This window comes from Crocodylus porosus, unplaced genomic scaffold (assembly GCF_001723895.1).
Source record: "Crocodylus porosus isolate Cpor-Errol unplaced genomic scaffold, CroPor_comp1, whole genome shotgun sequence".
NCBI lineage: Eukaryota > Metazoa > Chordata > Crocodylia > Crocodylidae > Crocodylus > Crocodylus porosus.
The window spans coordinates 6,000,618-6,022,402 of NW_017728947.1; the positions used below are offsets into that span (position 1 = coordinate 6,000,618).

The window sequence follows — 21,785 nt, forward strand, 5'->3', positions numbered from 1 at the left end:
GACCAGTGCAGAATAATCCTCCTTGGAGGTGAATCCTGTCCTCCATCCTTTGTAGACTTTCCTTTTTAACCGCAGGAGGTCCACTAGGTCCCTAGAGAGCCAGGAAGGCTGCTGTGCCTTCTTGCTGCCTTTAAAGGAAGTGAATATCAAACACTGAGACTAGAGACAGAAGTTACACAGAAACTGGGTTAAATGATTAGAAACGGGTTTAAATATGTAACAGAACAGAAGCTCTGTGCATGTAAACCAGTTTCAAAATGACTGACACTGGTTTAAGATGAACCTAGTTGAATGTAGTATCAGCCTTAACTGATTTGGATCAAAGTGGTTTATGAAAGCTCTGTCCCAGACCCCTTCCTGGTTCAAGTTGAATCACAGTCTTCCAGCATCCCAAGGTGCTTTGCAACCCCAGGCTGGGCTGGGCTGTCTGCTCAAGCAGAGCAAGCCTGGCCCTGCCCCTCCGCTCCCTAGCAGAGCTATGAGGATTGGCTAACAAGGGGGTGGGGGTAGGAAACCCAGCACTCCACTCGAGTGGCAAACCCTGAACTTTCTCGCTAGCTTGAGTGGCAAATTCAGAGAAAATAGTTCACTATATCTTATGTTCCATCCAGCTAAAGGCTTTCCCTTTAAATATTCTTCCCCTCAAAAGTATTCCCTTCTAGAGTGTTACTTAGTCTTTTCTCTGCCCTCATTCATCTCTTTTGCAGCAGGTTTCCTCTTTCCTGTTCCGTCTCAGCTCTCTGTCTCCATTGTCACTTGAACTGCCATCAGACAATCAGATCACAGTGCCTTGTGTCTGCCCATAGAGGCAGAGTGTGAGAAACAGCTTTGGTTCTTTGGGTAGATGTGATATCTTTTTTTAGACCAATTGAATAGTTTGAAAAATTGTTCTTTGCAAGCTTTTGGGCACAAATACCCTTTTGCAGGCATAGAATCTGCTGGTGCTTGTGTGCTGTCCTGGGTAGAATAGAAGCCAATATGCAAAATGCAAGTCTGTGAAAATGCAAAAGCATGGCAGTGAGGATCAGAGAAAATGGGAGAGAGTGGGTGTGAGACAGGTAGGTGGGGGGAAGGGGGAATATTGACCTGGTGATAGAGTATAGCTGGTAAAGTACAGACAGGTTACCTGGGGTTATCAGATGGCAGCCCTCCCCTACTTTAAAGGGACAGGCACATTGCAAAGGCTTCAGTCCCTCAGCAGCATAAAGTCTACCAGAGCACATGCACACAGCTGAGACCAGGGGTGTGGTCATGCCTGGGGCCAGGGCCAGTGCACTGAGCTGGAGAAGTGGGGTTTAAAACTCCTCCATGGTTCTGGACCCCAAGCCAGGGTTTGATTGCGGGGGCAGTCCCAGGGTGTTGCCCCCCACCCTGCTCTTGAGTGGAGAACAGGGGATGTGGCCACGCCCCCCCCCCCCCCCCCCCCGATTTATTGTCCCTGCTGTAGCAATGGGAGTGAGAAAAAGCCTTGGAGCTTCAGTCCCTTCCCTTTGTCAGTGGCTGGCAGGCTTAGAGGCTTGCTCTTGTGCCTCCCCTGGCCTGAGCTACTGCAGGCATGTGGCTGCCTTTTTTGAATCAAAAATGAGTATCTGTTCATTTGCGTCTCAATTTAATCTCTTCAGCTTAGACTAACTTACAAAGACTGAACTGATTCAGCCTTGGGCTTTTTGACTGCCTGTACTTAGCCTGAATGCTAGAGGTAAACACTGTATCATATGGAGTCTTTTTAGAATCATCCAGACTTGTGAGTGTGCAAACTTGGGTCCAAAAAAGTTGTGGGAACAGGGTTTCACATGAGTGTCTTGGTCCTTTCTGCCTCTGACATACTAGAAATTCTGGGAGAACAGCTTTTCTTGTGGTGTTTTAGTGCTTGTGCTTTAAGTGTTGGCTTAAAAACAGGGGGAAAATGTTATTTAACATTTTTCTGAACTAAAAAATGAATTTGTTTCTGGTTTTAGTTTGAGGTCATTTAAAGTTTTCTGTATGAATCTTAGGACCATTTTTTTTTAAAATGTACAGGCATTCACAAGATAGATAGGCACCTAGTAGAATATGCAAAAATGTATTTGCAGCTAGGTACTTTTCTGCATCTCTGTGCGCCAAAATACTTTAAAAAAAAAGTCCCAAGAGTTCTTAAGAGGTGTTGGAAGCTGATGTTCTCTGCTTACTCACAGGGCACATAGTTCACCCCTCCCATTAGGCCCTACTTAGAGTGCAGTGCCACTAATCTATAAAGCCTCATGCTGGCTCTTGCTACCAAAATGAAGTAGCACTATAACATATGCTTATATTCTCTTACTTGCCACAAACATCTAGGGCAGAGGTTCCCAACCACTGGGCCGTGGCCTGGTAGGATTGGCTGCTGGTTCGTGGCATGAAGCCCTTGCTCATACCCCTGTCTGCCTGCTTTGGCAAGGGGCTTCCACTGTCGGCAGTCATGTGAGGGGTTAAAGCTGGGCAGCAGGGCAGCCCCAGGAGGGAGGCAGTTGGGTCCATTCACCCTGTCCCACTTCTGTGCCAGTCCACAGTATAAAAAAGGTTGGGAACCACTGATCTAGGGTGACCTAAAAACATCATCCAGTTCTTGATCCTGGAGACAGACAACAGGGTTGCCAGTTAGCAGCTACTGTTGTGATGTGTTTTTTCTGTCTATCCAGGATTATGACCTAATGTTTCTTTTTGCATAGACAACCACCAAACTGAACTAGTTTGTAACAGCTACCATTTACAGTGTGACTGGGTGGCATCCTGGCCTATGTAGTAACTTTGAGGCAAAAGGATATTAGCAATGAAATTACATCAGCATATTATCACAGCATACTAACGTCTGTTCATATAGTCTCGCTACAAAGATATTTCGTGGGCCTGGAAATAGGATTAAGATGCATGCATTGCTCATAAACAAGTCCTCAGTATAACTAGGATAATCTGATAGATACCAGGACAGATGCCACTTTCTCATGCAGTTTGTAAATCTATATTACGTGAAACTTAGATAATTATAATATTTAAAAAGTTACAGTTCACTCCGATCAGAAAATAATGTACTTTGCAATTTGTGGAAGGGGTTAGTCACTGATAATTACTTATGTAACAAACAACAATGACTGTAAACCTTGGTAAATGATCTCCATAACTAATTCGGTGATACAGAGGAGGAAAGCAATACAATATAAAAAGGTGTGCAGGGAAGGAACAACTGCCACCTCTGTGTCTGAATCTTCTGAAGGTGTTTCACCTTGGCAGAGAAAGCCAAGGACCTGTTGAATAGAAATGCCAAGTTTTTTGTTAAGACTGAGGAAGACAAATCTGGAAGACAGAGAGAGAGAGAGACCTGTAAGTTGTTAGCTTAGGAAAGACATTTGAATTATTTTTGTGGATGGATTTGCCATGAAATGGAGTATGGATGAAGAGATGGGGAACAAGGTAAGAACCCTGAAGGATCACCATAGAAAACTAAAGTAGGGGATGAATTGGATCCCCCAAAAGATGCACTGAAGAAGCTGTTGGGTAGAGAGGCTACAGGAGAAACAGGAAAGGACAGTAATGAAAGCCAGGGAGACCAGTATTTAAAAAATGGAGTCAAACTTGTCAAAGGCAGAATCATTGAGGAGGATGATAAGGAAGGCATACCAGTGTGATATTTGACAAGGAAGAAGTACTTGGGACCTTTTGAGAGCAGTTTCAGTAGAGTATAAATAATACAGCTGTGCAAAGCTTCGGTCCCTGATTTGATTCAATGGAGATTCGGCCCGATTCAGTGGCCAAATCTCTGAATCTGAATTGAATCAGAGGACCCTTTAATCTTTCTGCATCAAATCATCTCTCTCCAAATTGATTTTTAGGGTTTCAGAAAGATTTGAAGATTCAGACATAGACACAGCTTTAAATGTTTTTTCTACATACCTCTAGGTTATAGGCAGCTTGTGAATGTTGAGATGCATGCAGTGTCCCACAGAAATGTGGGGGGAGGGGGGCACCACCAGGGAGCACCCAGGGGGGCTCCCCCATGCCCCACCCCCAGCTAGCGACTGGTGCCTTCTGAGTCTGAGGGGGGCACCCAGGGTCCCCCCATGGCCGATTGCTGAGCTGAGGTGGGGGAGCCCAGTGTGCTTCCCGGTGGACCCAGAAGTGGACTGGAAGTGCTTCTGGGTTCGCCACTAAGGACGTTGGGGGGGGCTGCACTCCTGTGGGATGACCCCAGGATCACAGCATTCACGAGTCTATGACTGAATCCCTGATCCTGTGAATCAACATTGAATCTTTAGATTTGGATTTGGCCCAGTCAAATTAGGGACAGTGATCCGAATTAACGAATCGATCACTCTTTGTTCAGGCCAAATCTGAATCCGAATTGAATAGGCCCCACGTTGCACACCGCTAATAAACAATAGAAGGTTGGTAAATCTAAGATTAGAGCTAAGATTACATATGAGAACCTCCAGACCATTCATTCAGTAAAGAGAGGGAAAGGCATGTGGAGTCAAAGGTTAATTTTTTAAGATGGGGAGCCTAAAGCATCCAATAACTGCATAAGAGTGTGATGTTTGCAGTAAGAAGGAGTGATCATTGTGCTGGGGCCAGAGTACAATGTAAGGTGAAGAAGAGGAGTAAAGGAGGAGATGAGAGGAGGCACAAGGGGCATCAAGAAATAGGATAGAAGATCATCATTGGGCAAAAAGAGGAGCTAGTAGAAAAGAGCAATTTCTGACAGGAAGAAAGAGAAAATTGAAGGTGGGAAAGAAAGATGAGCTGAGTGTAGGTGACACGTAACATCATAATTGTTGTTCATTTGGAAGAAATAAGTGAGATGTATAGTGTGAAGCAGAGACAGGAATATTCATGATATGTAGTCTACAGCATCAAACCATCATAAAATGCTTTGCTCTGAAGAGCTTATCTTCTTTCTCTACCATATCAGCTCATAAAGCTTTCTTTCTCTGTTTTTTTACAGTAACACAGCATGTTCTTCAACTATTATATCTCAAAAGTAAGCTTGGAAGTTTGGGAGAAATTTGTCAAAAGGATTATTGATTAAATCTGTAAACTTATATCTGAAATTTTGCTCAGGTGAATAATTTGTTGCCTCCTTAAAAGACTTCTGAATGCAGATTTAAAACCTGATTCTACAGTATTTTCAGCACACGTATATCTTTGCACACATCAGTACTACACTTTAGTTTTAATAAACTAGTCATGCATAAAAGTTCCTCATATGCCCAAATAAGATTTTTGCAAAATCAGGGATTTAGAATTGCAAGTTTGGTTCTTGATGGTCCATTACAATTGGAACAAGGATGAATACAGAAGAAGAGGAATATGACTATATAACACACCCAATTTGCTAAATATGATCTAAATGAACATTTCACTTTATTAAATGGCTGCTGTAAATAAGCTGCTGATTATCTCACATTCACATTGTTGTTGTATTAAACTTTAATTATTAGAACTATGATGGGCTAGATTTACCCTGGAATTTAAGTTCCCACTGAATTTTTTTTATAGTACTTGAGTGCCTAATTCCTAACCTAACTAGTTAGGCAGCTTTGTAATTCCCAGTAATCATTTACCTGCATCTTTAGAGCTAAGTACAGGCAGTCAAAAAGCCCAAGGCTGAATTGATTCAGTCTTTGCAGGTTAGTCTAAGCTGCAGAGATTAAACTGAGAAACAACTGGACAGACATTCACTTTCCATTCAGGAAATGCAGCCACATGCCTTTAATGGCTGAGGCCAGAAGCCAGGGGGCACTATAGCATGAATTTCTGGCACATGGCAAGGATGGGCTGTATGTTCACTTCCTCTTCCTCCTGGCCCCAGGGTCTCTGCGATTTGCAGTCCACAGTCGCACCATCAGGACACTGCAAGGTTGCTCATCACTTCTTCCTGCTGCCAGGTACCTCGGGGATTTGTAGTTCACAGCCTCAGACAGCAGTAAGTTTCAGTAAGTTTAGCAGCAGGGCAGCTCTGTACTTGGGAGATGGTGGATTTAACCCCTGACCCCAGACCTCAGCCAGGGTTTGCTGGGTGGAGGAGATGGGGGGAGCAGTCCCTGCCTTTCCCCCTCTCCCTTTCCCCTTAAACTCTTCTTTGCTCAAACAGACAGCACAGCAGAGCACATCTCGGGGCTGGAAACATGCTGAGGTGCTGGGGGACTATAAATTAGCTTGAACCAGGAAGGGGTCTGGGACAGGCGTTTCATAAAATGGTTTGACCCAAATCAGTTAAGTCCAATACTACGTTCAACCAGGCTTATTTTAAACTAGTGTCAGGCAGTTTTGAAACTGGTTTATGTGCACTGAGCTTGTGTTCTGTTACAGGCTTAAACCAGTTTCTGATGACTTGAACCAGTTTATGTGGAACTTCTGTCCTTAGTCTAGGTGCCTTATGAAAATGTGGTCTATTGGGCCCAAATGCTGCGATTTGAGATCTGGATCTGAACTTTTTCAGACACTATTTTGAAGGTGTTTAGAACTTGGAGTTGACCTTGCATTGTCAAAGATTAGACCAGTGATTAAATTTTTGGTACTGAAACTTGATTTCCCTAAATTCTGATTGTTTGTAGATCCAAGGTTTTAGTTCGAATTTATCCCTAATAAATTTGATGATGATTTTTTATACAAACTCCAAAACCTCCTAAAGTATTTTTTATTACACAAATGTTTAACTTTTTTAGCCAACTGATTTGAGTTTCACTTCCCTTGAATATATTAAATATATAGTTACAAAATATACACGTTCTACAAAACTATCTCAAAAGACCACAGTTGCTATAGGCTGGATAATCTCTGAGGCTGAACCACATCTGGGTCTGTGTGTGTACTTCAACTATCTCTGCATGGACCCTCTGTTATGACTGGCTTCTTTGGGCAATGCAATGACAGACGGTAACAAATGCTAATGTACATTAGCCTGCGTGATGCTTTTAGAATATGTCAAGGTATTTTCTACTACTTTTCAGAGAGATGTAAGTGAGCATCTCTCTTCTTTTTAGCAATTTCTTTTTCTGAATTGGAACCTTTTCAGGAAAGCACATTAATAGGTGTTTAACTATTTTAATCAACCAAGATGGACTATAGCACAGTAAGCTTTCCTGAATGGAGGCCAAAAAAGGGATAAAGGTTTGCTTACAACTAGTGAGCATTGTATACTTGGAATGAGTTATATTAGAATAAGCCATTTTTTTTCACTTTATCTTTCTTATTCTTATCCTTTTCAAGTGCCCTTTCTCAAGCATTAGGTCAGCTGGTTAAAGTTTCCTTATTCCCCAGAGGATAGTTTTGTTGGTGCAGAGGCTTAACTTGAAGTGGCATTTTACTTCCATGCTGGCCCATTTTTACTTTTCACCGCCTGATTATACCTAGAAATGAATGTATGTGAGTGGGGGCTGAGCCCCTCCCTGACCACACTTACCACATGAAGTCTCTTTGCATTGATATTTCAATCCAATTTATTTTAGGTTGTTTTTCCTTGGGTAAAGGGCCTCTGGTCAGAGGAAAAGACCCAGTGAAAAGCGAAATAAACACCAGGATACATGAAGGCCAGAAAAGAAAATAAATGAGTTGTCCTTGTATTTTCTTTGTCCTGTTACAAATGTATTTGGAGAAAATATTGTTAATTTGTTAGTATTCATTCTCCTTTTGCCTGATTTAAGTAGTTTATAACCTCCTAGTTAGATGACAGGGTGCTAGTTAGAGCTTTCCCAGTGAAATATGGCCTGACATTCAAAACCAGAGGCCTACATTTGCCAGGTCTTTCTTTATAAAAGAGATCCTAATCTCAACAAGATAAACTGCTTAAATAAAAGTTGATGAAAGAACAGTCCGAATAGTGGATTATGCTTTAACTATTTTACAATACCCTACATTAGGACAATCCTTTACTTGTATCATAAGGGAAGCTAGTCCAACAGCTGAGGTTTTAGATGGTTTCAGGATTGTATTGACTTCAATTTTTTTTTTTTACCATGTTAATTTCTATACAGATCATATGTATTAGTTTTCATTTTGTACATGGAAGAAATTATGGGGAAAGGGTTAAGAGCAAGTTTGTTCTTCATCTGTTTTAAATCCATAAATGTAGCCCCTGTGTTGTTTCTAGGTTTCGGATTACTCTGTGATTTATAGGGAAAGGCTGTTCTCCACAAGTTAAAATCCCATGTGTTTCTCCACCATTGTAAAACAACAAATCTTTGAGAATGCTTCCAGTTGTAAAAGTTGCAGTTTTGAGTTAAATTTTGAACTGTCTTTTGTGCTCATGATAGTATTGAAGCGAATACTATAAAGGGAAGTAAAAGTCTCCGTGTTCCAATTCTATCCAACAAAGACTTGGAACACGGAGACTTTTAATCACAGCTTCTATAAACTGAAGCAAAACCCTTTGTTTTTTATGCTGCTTTACTTTTTGAGGAGACTCTCACTAAAAAGTGCAGCTGTAAGCACATGCTTATATATCACTTTGTATAAATTACATTCAAAACCCTGATAGAGACAGTGGGCCAATATTTGGATTGACCTAGCCACCTGTGGAATCCTGCTGACCTCCGACGTTACCTAAGGTGTAAAGTGAGAGAGATTTTGGTTTCTGTATATGCTTTCTCCACCTCTCTTCCCCCAGTTGGACTCCCCAAGATAGATAAGTACTTACAGCCATGAAATAGCACGTGAGTTCACAGCCTAGGGCTTTAGTAGAGTTGCATCCACTTTCCTTGTTCTGTGCTTAAATAGAAGTGTTGAATCTTCATTTTATAATACAAGATCGAGAAAGCTGAAAACCACTGAAATACTTTATTGGTATTTTTTTTCCTAGTAGATGTGGCCATTCAAGATGATGATCATTTCCTTTTAGAGAGATTTTTATTTTTCTCCTTTAACCTCTGTCACTGTAACTTTAACTCTGTCAAAGCTGGTTTATTTTATCAGTCATAACTGTGCATAGTTTCATTTGTCCAGAACTTCTGGGATATGATCTGTTTTTCAGCCACTTTGCCTAGTCAGAGTGGCAGAAAGCAGCAAAATGTACCAGGGAATCTGGCCCCAAACCAGTGACTGACTTGTGTGAAGTAAGACGTCTCTTTGCCTTTCCATTTGCCACTATTTAAAATGTATATATTATTTGGTGGAAGAAAGAAAATTGAAGGAGGCTCTGGCTGGAGCCATTTTGTGCAATTTAATAAGTGGTGATATGCAGCATTGTTTTGATCTGCCATGAATCCCCAGTGAGAGCTGCTGATTTAATAAAGATTTCTTTCTTTTGTCTTGAAGCAAGAAAGGTTAACTAAGATTTTACTGAAAGTAGCATTGTATGACGAGTCTAAATTCCCAAGTGGGACGCAGTGTGTTAAATAATATGGTAAAAATAAACTACACTGCGTGCTGCAATATCAAACATCAGAGGCCTCTTAACAAGCCTTGTTCATGCGGAGAAGATCAGTATTGCTTTGTGCACTTGGTTTCAGTTGTTAATGTATACAATGCATATCTGAGAGTTATTTTCAGCTGTGCAACTGAAGTTTTAAACAAAAATGCTCCTGGAAATCTCTGAGGCAAATTTAGCAGAGCCAGTTCATGGTGTAAGCTCCAGGTTGGGTACATATAAATAGTGGAGTAGTATAACTTATACCAGCTTGACATTCAAAGTCAGTGGCTATGGTGATAAATGGAGAAAGAACATTAATCAGAAAGGATAAGATATGGGCATGGAAGAGAGTGTTACTTCCTTTTATACTGGTGCCTGTAATTTTACTTTCCCTGATGCTCTCTTTCTATTCCCTTAAGGTAAGTACAGATGGTCAAAAAGCCTGAGGCTGAATCAGTTCAGTCTTCTCATGTTAATCTAAACTGTGTAGATTGAGCCAATAAGCAAATGAACAGACATTCACTTTTGATTCCAGAAATGCCTCCACATGCCTGCAGTGGCTCAGGCCAGAAGTCAAGGGGCTCTAGAGCGCACCTCCCTGCTTGCCTAGAGTAGACAGCTTGGGGACTACCCGAATCTTCAAAGCTCTCCAAATCTTTTCCAAATTAATTTAGAGAGTTTCAGATTTATTCAGACCTTTTTATTGGTCTCCCGATTCAATTTGGGCCAAATCTCCTCTGAATTGAATAAGCCAGTGAACTCAAAGAGCTCAATATGCATGTGTCCACAGTTGAAGTAGAGGTGCAACAGCATGTTCCATATCCTCTACATCCACTCATGCTATATGACTGCTGTCACCAGATTTCCAGGCCAAATGTTAATAGTGAAGGCCACAGTCTCTACAGGTATAATGAGGTAGAAAGCCCACTGAAATCACTGATGCTCCATCCATTTAATCCCAACAGTTTGGTTCCTTGCTGTATGTCACTTTAACTGTAGTATTTTCATCTTGTCAGAAATGAAATAGTTGTATGTTCTTCATTATACATAAAAGATCTAATGTAGGAACAGCAAATAAGCTAGGCTAATTTTAACATGCTATTTATTAATTATTGGTAGGCTGTTTTAAAAAGTTTCATTTCATGTGAAAGATACTTCAATACATTTTACTGAAGTGTCTTTCACATATTATGAAACTTTTAAGTATCACTTGGCGCTTTCAGCTTGATTTTTAAATATTTTACATTCTAAATTTAATGTTTTGGACATTACTGAGCAATTAGGGATCTCAGCAATGAGTCTGAAAGAAGACCTCTGTTTTGTTTAGCAAGGAGGCAATGAATTGCAGCCAAAGAACTTTATGGTGGGTTGTGATGTAGAGGGACATTTGAGGGGCAAAAGTGGGGGGAGTGATGTAAGGGAGCAAGGGGAAAAGCCTGTGGTTGAGAACATTTATCAGAATAATTTATTTTATGCAAGCCTTTGCTCAACTTTTGAATAGCCTCAGACTTGAAACTTGAACATTCAACTCCTAAAATAACTGGCACTTGATTTTTTAGCATAATCAGCACCAGGTCCCCAGGACCCAGCCCCAAGATGCAAGGGGAGGAGGGGGCAGCATTGGGTCTCTAGGGCCTATTCCAAAGTGGGGGGGGGGGTAGTGCCAGGCCCTGGGAACCAATCCCAGCATGCAGGGCAGGAAGGGGGCCGTGCCAGGCCCCAAGCCCCAATCCTGGCAAGCAGGGCTCAATCTAGCACACCATTCACCTGGGCCAAAAGGTTGATCACCACTGGTCTAATCAAACTAACTCATTTACTCATTTCTAACATCAGATGTGCACAATAAACTAAGCATATACAAACTACTCACCTGGAATTCTTCACAGAAATAATGTTAGTGATTATGTCGAATTAATTGAAATTTAGATGAATACTTATATTGGACAAAACTAAAAACTGGTCACAGGTAATTTACAAATAAAAAGTCAAGTTAGGCACATGCAATATTCATAACAGAATTAGTTGTCCAGCTCTAATTACTAAGAAGACCTTTAAATTATTGTAACTGAAGAATTAAAAAATCAGTTACTTGTCACCACTTGCACTCTTTATTTATTTTCTGCATCTAACTGACTGTGGCTATCAGGGAACCAATAGACTAATCAGTTTAATTGTGTTTATAGTCAGTTTCTAATCACAGATTACCAGGCGGCTGGAATGTTTGGGTTACAAATGCTAGAAAGGAATGCTGTTCCTTTAAAAATAAACAGTTTCTACAAGTCTGAAAATATTATGAAAACACTTCTATTAATATTAAGCTTGGCAGAGGTTTTCACCAAACCTGATTTTTGGATCCATACTGTCCTAATAGTGTCATTGTATTTTTGTTAGCACTTGAAGACAGCTTTCAATAATACGTCCCCAAGATGTTTTTATGAATTGCTTACGGGTGAGGTTCTTTTGTCAAGAGCTCTCAGTAAACACATCGTAAGAATGCTTACAAAAGTACACTGGAACTAAACATGGATTTCCAAGATCCAACACTGATCAAAAAAAAGAGAGAGAGAAAGAAAAGGAAGCTGGGTAGCATGTTTTCAGTAGCCAATGACTCTGATTTCACTTTCTGATACTGTGGTCAATCATTTCCTGTTATATAGAATACATGTAGATGCAACCTAATCCATTTCAACCCATAACATTTAAAACATTACTCCATAATGAGAGACTTCATGGATTATAATGGGCAGGGAATGACACAATGTGTGAAAAGACAAGAATAACCTTGGCCTATAGCAAATTCTATACCAAAAGCCGCTAGCGAACAAATGATGAAAGATTCCATTAAACTTAAATGCACTAATGAAGTGGCTTAATGTAGTTATTCTAAATCTCTTCCACCAGTTTCTGTTACAACGAACAATTTTCAGTGCCTATGTGGAAAATATATTCCAGTTCACTTGCAAAGTGTATTATTAAAATCTGATGTGTTAAAGATAAAGTTCAAGTCTAAATAATGACTCGTGCCAAAAACTTCAAGCCAACCAACTACAGCCTTCATTCTCAGTAGTTTAGCTGTGTCTTAAGTCAGAAATCCAAGAAGACTGCAGAGAATTTAAATGTACTTGAAAACTGAGCTTGACTTCAGCTCTGCTAGATTTATTGAAAAATGAGTATTTTGTAAAAGATATTATAAATCTGCGACTCTCCTGCTAATGTTGAGGTCTCAAAGAAAACTAATTCTGAATAGACAATGTTGACCTTTAAACTCAGATAATATCAGTCTCTGTGTACCTTGGAAGGACTGTGGCAAACATTGTAGTTCTGATACTGAAAGGTTTTACAAGTGAACAAAAATACAGACAATATCAATAGGAAATCAGCACCACCTTTTCTTTCAGTGCTTTAATATCTACCTTAATACTAAATCATTATATTGGAAAACTTTCCTGAAGCAAGCAAATGAATGGATATTGAATGCAATTATTAAAGGATTTATTTAAAAAAATGAAGATTTTTTTTAAAGATGGTATTTGCTGCCACTGGTATTTGGCGTATCACTTCTTTGAGGAAAATCTAATATTGGAGAATATTATAGGCAAGATGTACACAGATCCTGAAGACAATGACACAAATCAACAAGAGGCAGGAAATCCAAAGTTTAGCTGGTGATCCATCCATAGCCTACAGTTATGAAAAAACAAACAAAGGAATGACATTGACGTGAGCTAAGGATGGATTGTGGACTTCAAATTTCGGAATTTCCTGCTTTTTTTTCTGGGTGTATATGGCGATCAGAATATTTTAAATAGACATAATAGGGAAAGGAAATCTTTTATGAAATGTTGAAAATTACATACATCGTACCAGTTTACTACATATTGAGATATTCTTTCTGAAAGCTAGTTACCATAGGTCTGTAGTTAACTGTGATTCATTAAGCATGCAGTGAATTATGGATCACTGAATTCAGCATGTGAATAATTTTGCATATTGTAATTAGGATAAAGTTATTCCTAATGGTCAATTAAAAAACATTAATTCCCTAGCAAGTGATTTTAAAAACAAAATAACGCGTTCCATGCTATAAACTGACGATATTATTTTTTTCCTTTTTGAAAATATGGTATTTTCTTCTTGGAGTACATCCATCCCCCTTTTTTTTATACATGCTCAATTCATTTAGGTACAACTTTTTAACCATAATTCATCTTGAGATTCTAAGATCCTGAATCTGCAGGAAGTTGCCTGCGCCTACGAAATTTAATTTGGTTCACCATGACCCTTTGTGAACATAGGACTGCAAGCTAGGATATACCTTTATAAATGCATTAAAATGTTAGGGAATGCCGTTCTAAAAAGAATCACTGAGGTCAAATACGCAAATGGACCTATATATTATCTGTTGGGTATTTATAAAATGTTATGAGTATAAATAAAAACCCTTTTTTGTAGGTGTCAGAATATAAATGGTCTTGGTTTGTGTTGATCCATTGGCCCTCCTGCCCAGTATTGATGTCAGCTACCAAGGGATTATAATACCCTACCCCAGTCAATGCAGAAGCATAATTCCCATTGACGCAGGGTTTCACTGCCTATTCCAGAGCTCCATTCCGTGAATTAAAGCCCACTGGAAATCTCATGCAATCTGTGCACTGCCTTTGTGAGTGTAAGAATGTACATTATTGAATGCAGCTGTGCTTCCACTACATTTAAAGGATTACAGTCAAATTGACATGACTGAATCTGGTGTAACTTGTTATTCATCAACTGTTTGTCAAGGCATTTAGTGGGTAAACTGATTCTGATCTATCACAGCAAAATGTGCACGTGGTTTTCCCTGATAAGCATAAATCCTTTTAAAGAATAACAAGTGTGCCTGTTATGCACTTGCTTTCCAGTATCATATTCCCTGCATATAGATGTTGTGTAAATTGTCAGCTCTGTTCAGACATGGATGAACTATTCATTTGTTTTGTTTTGTTTTGTTTTTTAAATATGCGGCGTTGTAACATGCCTTACATAATGGGAAAAAAAGAGAAGAATCAGTCTGGCATAGAATACTGACCGTTTTATTGTTATATTCTTTTAACTTTTTCATTTATTTAAGCTACCACTGTGCCGTTGGATACACATACCTAGAGTAAGAGAATCTATGCAGGGGGTATAAATAATCTGAGGCTGAATCCTGCCATGTATTCAGTTTTGCATATGTGAGTAGTCCCCAGGAAAATTCAATCTGGTCAGCTACAGTCTATGAAATAATTCAGATCCAGAAAAGTAACACAGGTGAATAAAGGATAGTTGGTTGTAGCTGTGTTGGTCTAAGGCAGGGGTGGGCAAAACAGCAGAAGATTGCGGCTCTTCCCTGGCTCCTTGCAGTGGTGACAACATGGTTCAGAACCAGGCTGCAGATCACGGCCCTGCCCTGGCTCTGTACCATGCTGTCACCGCCGCAAGATGGCAGCTGGGCTCCAGAGTAGCTCCCCGCCCTGCTGCATGCCCTGCCAGCAGGGTTGGCAGTGGGGGAAGGGGCTTGGGGGGGCTATAGCCACCCCAAAATTCCCCATAGCCCCCCATAGTCACCCCTCCCAGTAGTGCCGCCACCATCACTGCCTGCCCTGCACTAAAGTAAACTAAAAGTTTACGTGACTTCTCTTCAGCAAGATGCAACTGAGATGTTACTTGAAGCTCAGTCTGGATTTTATAGACACAAAATCCTCTTCAGCTTGTTTTAAGATAATGTGTCAACTGTGTCCACTGGTTATTAGGCAAAAACAAATGCAAGTCTCTTCAGCGATGGCCATATGTTTCCTATTAGTGCCATACAACACCTAACCTTAATGCATGGCTTTCTGTAAATATCTTTATGAAAGGCAAGTGTGTGTGTGTGTGTGTGTGTGTGTGTGTTGTTTGTTATTGGCTTGCAAAAAATATTAAATAACTCTGAATCTTTTTTCAGTCTCGCCTTTCCTGCTCTCTGACCTACCCAGGGTACATTCATCAATTAACTCTTTGCCAAAGCTGGCTAAATCCAATCCCATAACATCGGAAGACTAGAATTTTAAGTCTACCCCACTTCCTTTAGAGACTGAAATGAAATTAAAAGGTTTTCAAAAACATACAGCCCCCAGCAGTGGCTACCACTCATCATCACATAATCCCAACCCTAGCATAAGGTAGCCATGGTGTTCAGGGGAGTCCCACTTTGTCACTGGCCTGAGGAATCACGCAGCTGTGGACAGTCGCATGGTGGATCTGAGCTCTGCAACCCCACATCGCCTGTGAACCTTTTGCACAAGATGTGAAGAAGGAGGTAAAATTACCTCTGTTTTCCATCTATGGGGAATTTCCCTTGCATAAAAAGAGTTCTCCATCAGCCATTTCCAGCCCACTTAGCAGAACCTGGCCCACAGGCAGTGACGGAATGTTGCTACCTATATCAAGAAGCACTTTTAAAATTTTTCATTGCTCCTTGTGCCCTGAAATGTATTAATGAAAACCCTACTTTAAGAATGATAAAGGGTTGTATGGCTAGGTGGCAGATGTGCAATTCTAAGAGGACCTAATGCATTATAGACATGATAGTACACCAGCTGTCTGTCTAGAGATTAGAGAAGTGTCACAAATGGTCATACAAACAAATTGCACCAGTTAATGTTTAAACTCAGAATTTACTAAAGTTACTAGTTTGCACAAAAGATCAAACAAGTGTGAATCATAACCTTGGCTACTAATTAAATTCCTTATTCCATTTTCTCATTATAGAATTATTTAATTTCTGGGAATAAGCAGCGCCTTGTATGCAGAATTAACATTGTCAGTATTAGCAATAAAGAAGTGGTGGGTGAATTGGCAGGGAGGGGGGCTTGGGTGCAGGGGGCGGTGCTGTTGGAGTCCTGGTGTGAAGAATAAGGTGGGGGGAAAAGATTGTTTGAAAAGTGGTTGCTTTGGAAAACCTCTAGTATCATGTAATGGAGATCCCCAATGGATACCTTATTATTCTAATTGATGACTATCTCATTTATGAGACAAATTATCTTAGAGAAGCTTGATGATTCCATTGACATTGTTGGCAGCTGTGTGTACATGTCTAAAATCTAACATGCTTGAAGAGAAGATCCCAAATTAAATAAAGTACAAAACAAAATCACACCAAAGTATTTTACTGCCATTGTTTTTTCATATAATTTTTTTGGCTACTAATATGTTTATAGTACAGTTCAGACTTTCACACCTATCCTTATTTAATATCAAGGTAGAAATCACGCGACCAGTGGCACTTAAATGAAACCTAACAAGTAGAGTTAAAAAACAATGACTTTCTGCTTAAGCAGGAATTGCAAGGCACATAGATGCCAAAATAATGACCCAAAGGATGGATATGTAAGACAACATAAGATTTATTCACTTTCAGTTAGGTACATCCATTCTCTGGGAGTTATCCCAATGAAACTTCTGTTCCAGCTGAGAGGATTGCACTTCTGTTCCTATTCTCTTGAACCATGATCCTCCCTGGAATGAGCAGAGTCATCTGAACCTGTATAAAACTTCACTGAGAGAGACTAATAGGGTATCAGAAAGGAGCAAGGGTCTGCATATGCAGACAGATCCAGCTGCAGAATTATATCCCGAAAGCATGGTTTTCAAAGGTTAATGTCTTGGTATCTAGCTAAATAAAAGCTCCTTACCTCACATAACAGGGTTGTTGGTTGTAGCTATGTTGGTCTAAGGACATAGGCAGACAAGGTTCTTTGGGTAGATGTGATAGCTTTTATTTAATTAGACCAAGTAAATAGTTGGGAAAATGTTCTTAGCAAGCAGGGACTTTTATCCAACTATTTAGTTGGTCTAATAAAAGCTATCACATCTACCCAAAGAACCTTGCCTTACCTCACATAGTAACTTGTAGAGAAGACTTGCACCAGGACTTTACAATAAATGATGTTTTCTAGTGTATGGTACTCAAGGTTTTTGTACTCAAGTACACCCCTCCATCACTTTTGTGAAATGAGCACCCAATTCCAAAAACTAGTATACATATTACAGTGCTTACCTTCTTACAGATGGACTAGGCAGTAGGCCTAGGAAAATGTTTAGGCAGGGACAAGTCTGGGCCTGCATATATCTCTTTAGGTTATCTGATTTTCTCTTCGTACCTCACCCTTCAAAGGATTTGGCAGCGTCCCACGCTGCCCCCACACCCTGCATGAGAATCGTTGCATCTGAAACAGTGGAATTCTTCATTCTGATTTTTTTTAAAAGAAAATGAGGCTGTTTTTGCAGGCAGAAAAGGATGTTGTTTTCCTCAAGGAATGCTGTTTTTTACTGAATTATTTTACAGAAGTAGAACTATAATTGCCTACAAAGTAGTTTCATCATTTTCACAATGGAAAGCTTTGACCAGAGGAAACATGCCCCAAGGACATTTTTTAGATGCTCTGAAAAAAGTGCTTATGTGACTCTAGAGGTTTGGCTAATAGTGTTGAGTTGTACTATGTGGGAAACCCAAACATGCAAAGGATCTTTATGTGATGTTCCCATCTCAGAAAGGATAGGAAGGCTATCAACTCAATACAGTCAGGACAGCACTGCACAGTAGCAGCTGAAGCCTGCATCAGTATAAGCAAATAATCATCATTGTTACCGATAATAAGTTACAAAGATAATGCTTTTGGAAAAATCTTAAGGAAGGCCAACTCTGCTCTGTCTTCATTCGTTAGTAGCTACTAAAAGCATTGAACTCTTCTAGGAAGAAAATTCAGTGATTTATTGTTAATTGATGTATTTTAAATGGAGAAGAAACTACATTAATTCCACTCAAATGGGCCTTTACAAGATTAAGATTGTTTGCCGTAAGAATGAATAAGCACACATAATCATCAGTACAAGTCTTATTATAACTATAAGGAACAGATTATCATTTTATAAATGTTTTAAAAAAATGAAAAGTATACTGAAAAACCAGTTCCTAATGAATTATAAAGATAACAAAGTGTAGTATTTAATACACTGTTTTGAAAATTAAATAGTTTACAGTAGTCAGTTATTGTGAACTTTTTCTTGATTCTGTTTCTGGTTAGTGGTTTTTTCCTGTTAAATGGTATCCAGATTATTTTGGTTGTTCTTTATATTAATTTATGGTTTTGTTTTGGGACAACTGCTAGTGAATGAAACATTTACAACTATTGTAGTGCAGTTAATCAGTCCAGAGTCCTTGAGAGAGAGAGAGAATTGAAAGATAAATCCATGCAAGTGGAGAAAAACTTTGCAAGGTGTTTGGGCAAAAATGTTATACAATAGGCTACAGCACTGGAGCACTTGCAAATGGAACAGGGCATTGAAGTAGATATGGAAACCCAAGAGCCAATTCTCTAAAAGTTTGTCGCTGGGCTTTTTCGAACGAAAGATAGCAAAAACAATGAGGGGCTTTGGGGGGTGGTGGTTATCTGGCATAGGAAGGGATTCATATGGTCACCACTTAACATTGTGAAGTACACTCAGTCTTAACATAAATCATAAAGATTAAGTTCCAGGTTTTAACAGTCTCTCTTTTTTTTCATTTTCTTTTTGGCCAAAATAATGGTGTGTTGTGTCCACAGTGGGAATTGTTGCTTCTTGCATAAACATTCACTTGTTTCTGAAGCACTTACTGAAAGTTGTTATTGTTATTATCTGGCTGGAGATGCTCTCTTTCACCTGACTCACCCTTCTCGTTTTTCCCACAGGCTGCGAGAACACCATCGTGCTGCCATTAAGGTGATACGTAGGATGCAGTATTTTGTGGCAAAGAAAAAATTTCAGGTGAGTTGTGAATAGAGGTTGGGTTTTCTAAAAAAAACCCTTTTATTCATCGAGTTTATTGTTCCTTTTGTAAGCTTAAGAAAAGGGAGACTAGCACAATTCATTTTAGTAATGGTGAGTTACACCCACTATTCTCTTCTTCCTTGAATAGGGTGGTTGTTTAGCAGCAGGTTAGTCAACTGTGGACACACTGGGAATAGGCTAAACTCCTGAAATACAGCCTGAATTAAAATGTTATTTTCTGCTAATGGACTTGACCTTTCACCTTCTGTTATCTTCGTCTCCCTCTTGCAATGCAAACATTCTCGCATGTCTTCATTAATTCTGAGTTGTATGTTACTGTCATGCTGACTCAGTGGGTTTAGAGATTAAAATACTACTTTAACCTTGTTTCTATCTCATATTCAATGTTAATGAAGTCCTGATAAGAAGCTGGGTGGAAATTGGTTAGCATACTGGAAGGTTTCTGCTTCCTTTCCCTTAGCCCATCTGCACAGGTAGGAAACCCTTCAGAGTTCATAACATAATGTTTTCTCTACTCCAGGAACCCATATGAACACATTTCCCCTGTATCATGTCACTAGCTGGCATTGAGGAATCTTTAGCATTTAAGTGTAGCTCATTAGCTTTTGCATGGTCTACTTAAAAAATTGCACCTGCACTATTTTTAAAGGTGTGTGTTTTTTAAATCTGTTTAGAGATAACCCAGTGGAAATCTCTGTCAATACTCTAAACTTGATTGAAGCTATACATATATCAATATAGCCTGCATTGACAGTTTCCTAATGCAAGGAAATGGGTTTGGTGTTTTTACGTTCCACTGACACTTTTGCAAATCTCCTTTAATATGGGCCCAGATCCTGAGATGTGATAAATTAACTCTCTTAAATGTACTTCCTAGTCTAATTAATTAATGACTAATCCATTTAAATTACTAATAAATCAAGAGTTCAACCCTATTAGCACAAAAGGTAGAAATAACAAAAGTGCCCAAGAGAGTTAAGCACATAAATAAAGGTTCAGTAACCTTCAGGAGCAGCTGGTCAAAATAATGCCATTTGTTTCATGGTGAGCCAACATTTCCAGGTCAGCCATTGCTATGTCTGTAAATCCCCTTTTGCTGCGGAAGCCCCACCCCACTGCTGATATCTGGGCTTCACTGCCTGGATTAATTTACTCCATTGGTTGGATCCAGCCAATGGGTCATAAGTTGCCAATCCCTAATATAAATCTATTTTCAAAAGTGACTTATGCATTAGAATTAATAATCCATCCTTTATTTTTATTTTTATCCATTTGGTATGTAATGAGTACTTGACTATCTTTCCTGTAAATATTTGAAAGAGAGAAGACATTATTGGACAATAGAGAGAAGTGGGTCAACAATTGTTAGGGACTCTTACAATACCATTATAGTGAGATTTTCCTCTCTTACAACCACAAAACCTGAGTTCTGGTTTCACCTCTGAGATTTATAAGCATGATAGAGTTTTGCTAGCACTTTAGCTCCTAGCTTTACCCAACAATTACCCATGTGCCTGACTTGTTGGGGCAGAAAGGCAGCTTGTTCTGGCTCTAGAGGTATGCCTCTTACTGTTCCTATATACAAACTACCTAAATTTGGCCAATTTTATATAAAACTGTTTATCCTTATTCTGAAATGTGATTGTGATCCCTTGGTCTGAACTAATTACTGGAGCATTGCTCTCAAATATAGGTACAAAATATTTGCCACATCAATGCAGTTACTAGGAAACAATAGTTCTATGCATTATATATATCTCCCAAGTGGGACTTGTCAAAAACAGATTTTACAAACACCTGAACACTGTGTGCAACATTATCACCTGGCAAATAAACTCAATTCCCTTGCGGCAGATGACTTGATAGAAGCTGAGAGAGCTTTTGACTGAATAGAATAGGACTATTCACTTCATACTTAAAACTTACTTGTACTTGGTACCACTTTACTAATCTGGCTTTTCAGTTCTGTTGTATGTGGTCTCATTTCCAGAGAAACATGGAGTAGGCCATCTATCCAAATCCCATTACTGGAATGTCTCTTATTTCTCCCCAACATTTTAAATTATCCTCGAACTATTAGTATTTCCTGTTCATAATGAACTAGAAGATCTGCATCTATACCTACATATAATATACCTCAGACCTGTCCTGTGTGCTAATGATAAGATTTCTTGTCTGTCAGAAGCAGAATCCTCCAATAATATTTTCAGGATGTTAGCTAAAGTTTCTGAATAATTTCTAATCACACTGTTAGGAGTGGATTTTCAAAAATGCTCAAAGTAAAGATGAAAACTAAGGTAAAAAAATTAGAAGCTCTTAAGTGACTTACATCAAGTCCAAGGGAAATTTAATCACTTGGGTTTTTGTGAAGACCTTTCCCTGACCTGCAAGAAAATAGATGTTTGGCTTTCGGCTGTATGTTTCAAATCTACTGTTTCCTTTTTCTGAAAGGAAGTAAACTGTTAAGATTTCATAGATTTCATAGACATCAGGGCTGGAAGGGACCTCGGGAGATCATCGAGTCCAGCCCCCTGCCCAAGGGCCAGGAAGTCAGCTGGGGTCATAGGATCCCAGCAAGATAAGCATCCAATTTACTCTTGAA

General features: G+C 39.4%; 1 protein-coding gene across 5 annotated transcripts in view; it reads left to right on the forward strand.

Annotated features, from left to right (window-relative positions):
- The window catches only part of KCNQ1 (potassium voltage-gated channel subfamily Q member 1), a 583,404-nt gene that overhangs the window by 363,690 nt on the left and 197,929 nt on the right, over positions 1-21,785 (forward strand). For all 5 annotated transcript variants that reach the window (XM_019551702.1, XM_019551697.1, XM_019551700.1 and 2 more), the window contains one exon: positions 19,084-19,159. In XM_019551702.1, coding sequence (XP_019407247.1) covers positions 19,084-19,159 — 76 coding nt within the window. The remainder of the gene's footprint in view (positions 1-19,083; positions 19,160-21,785) is intronic.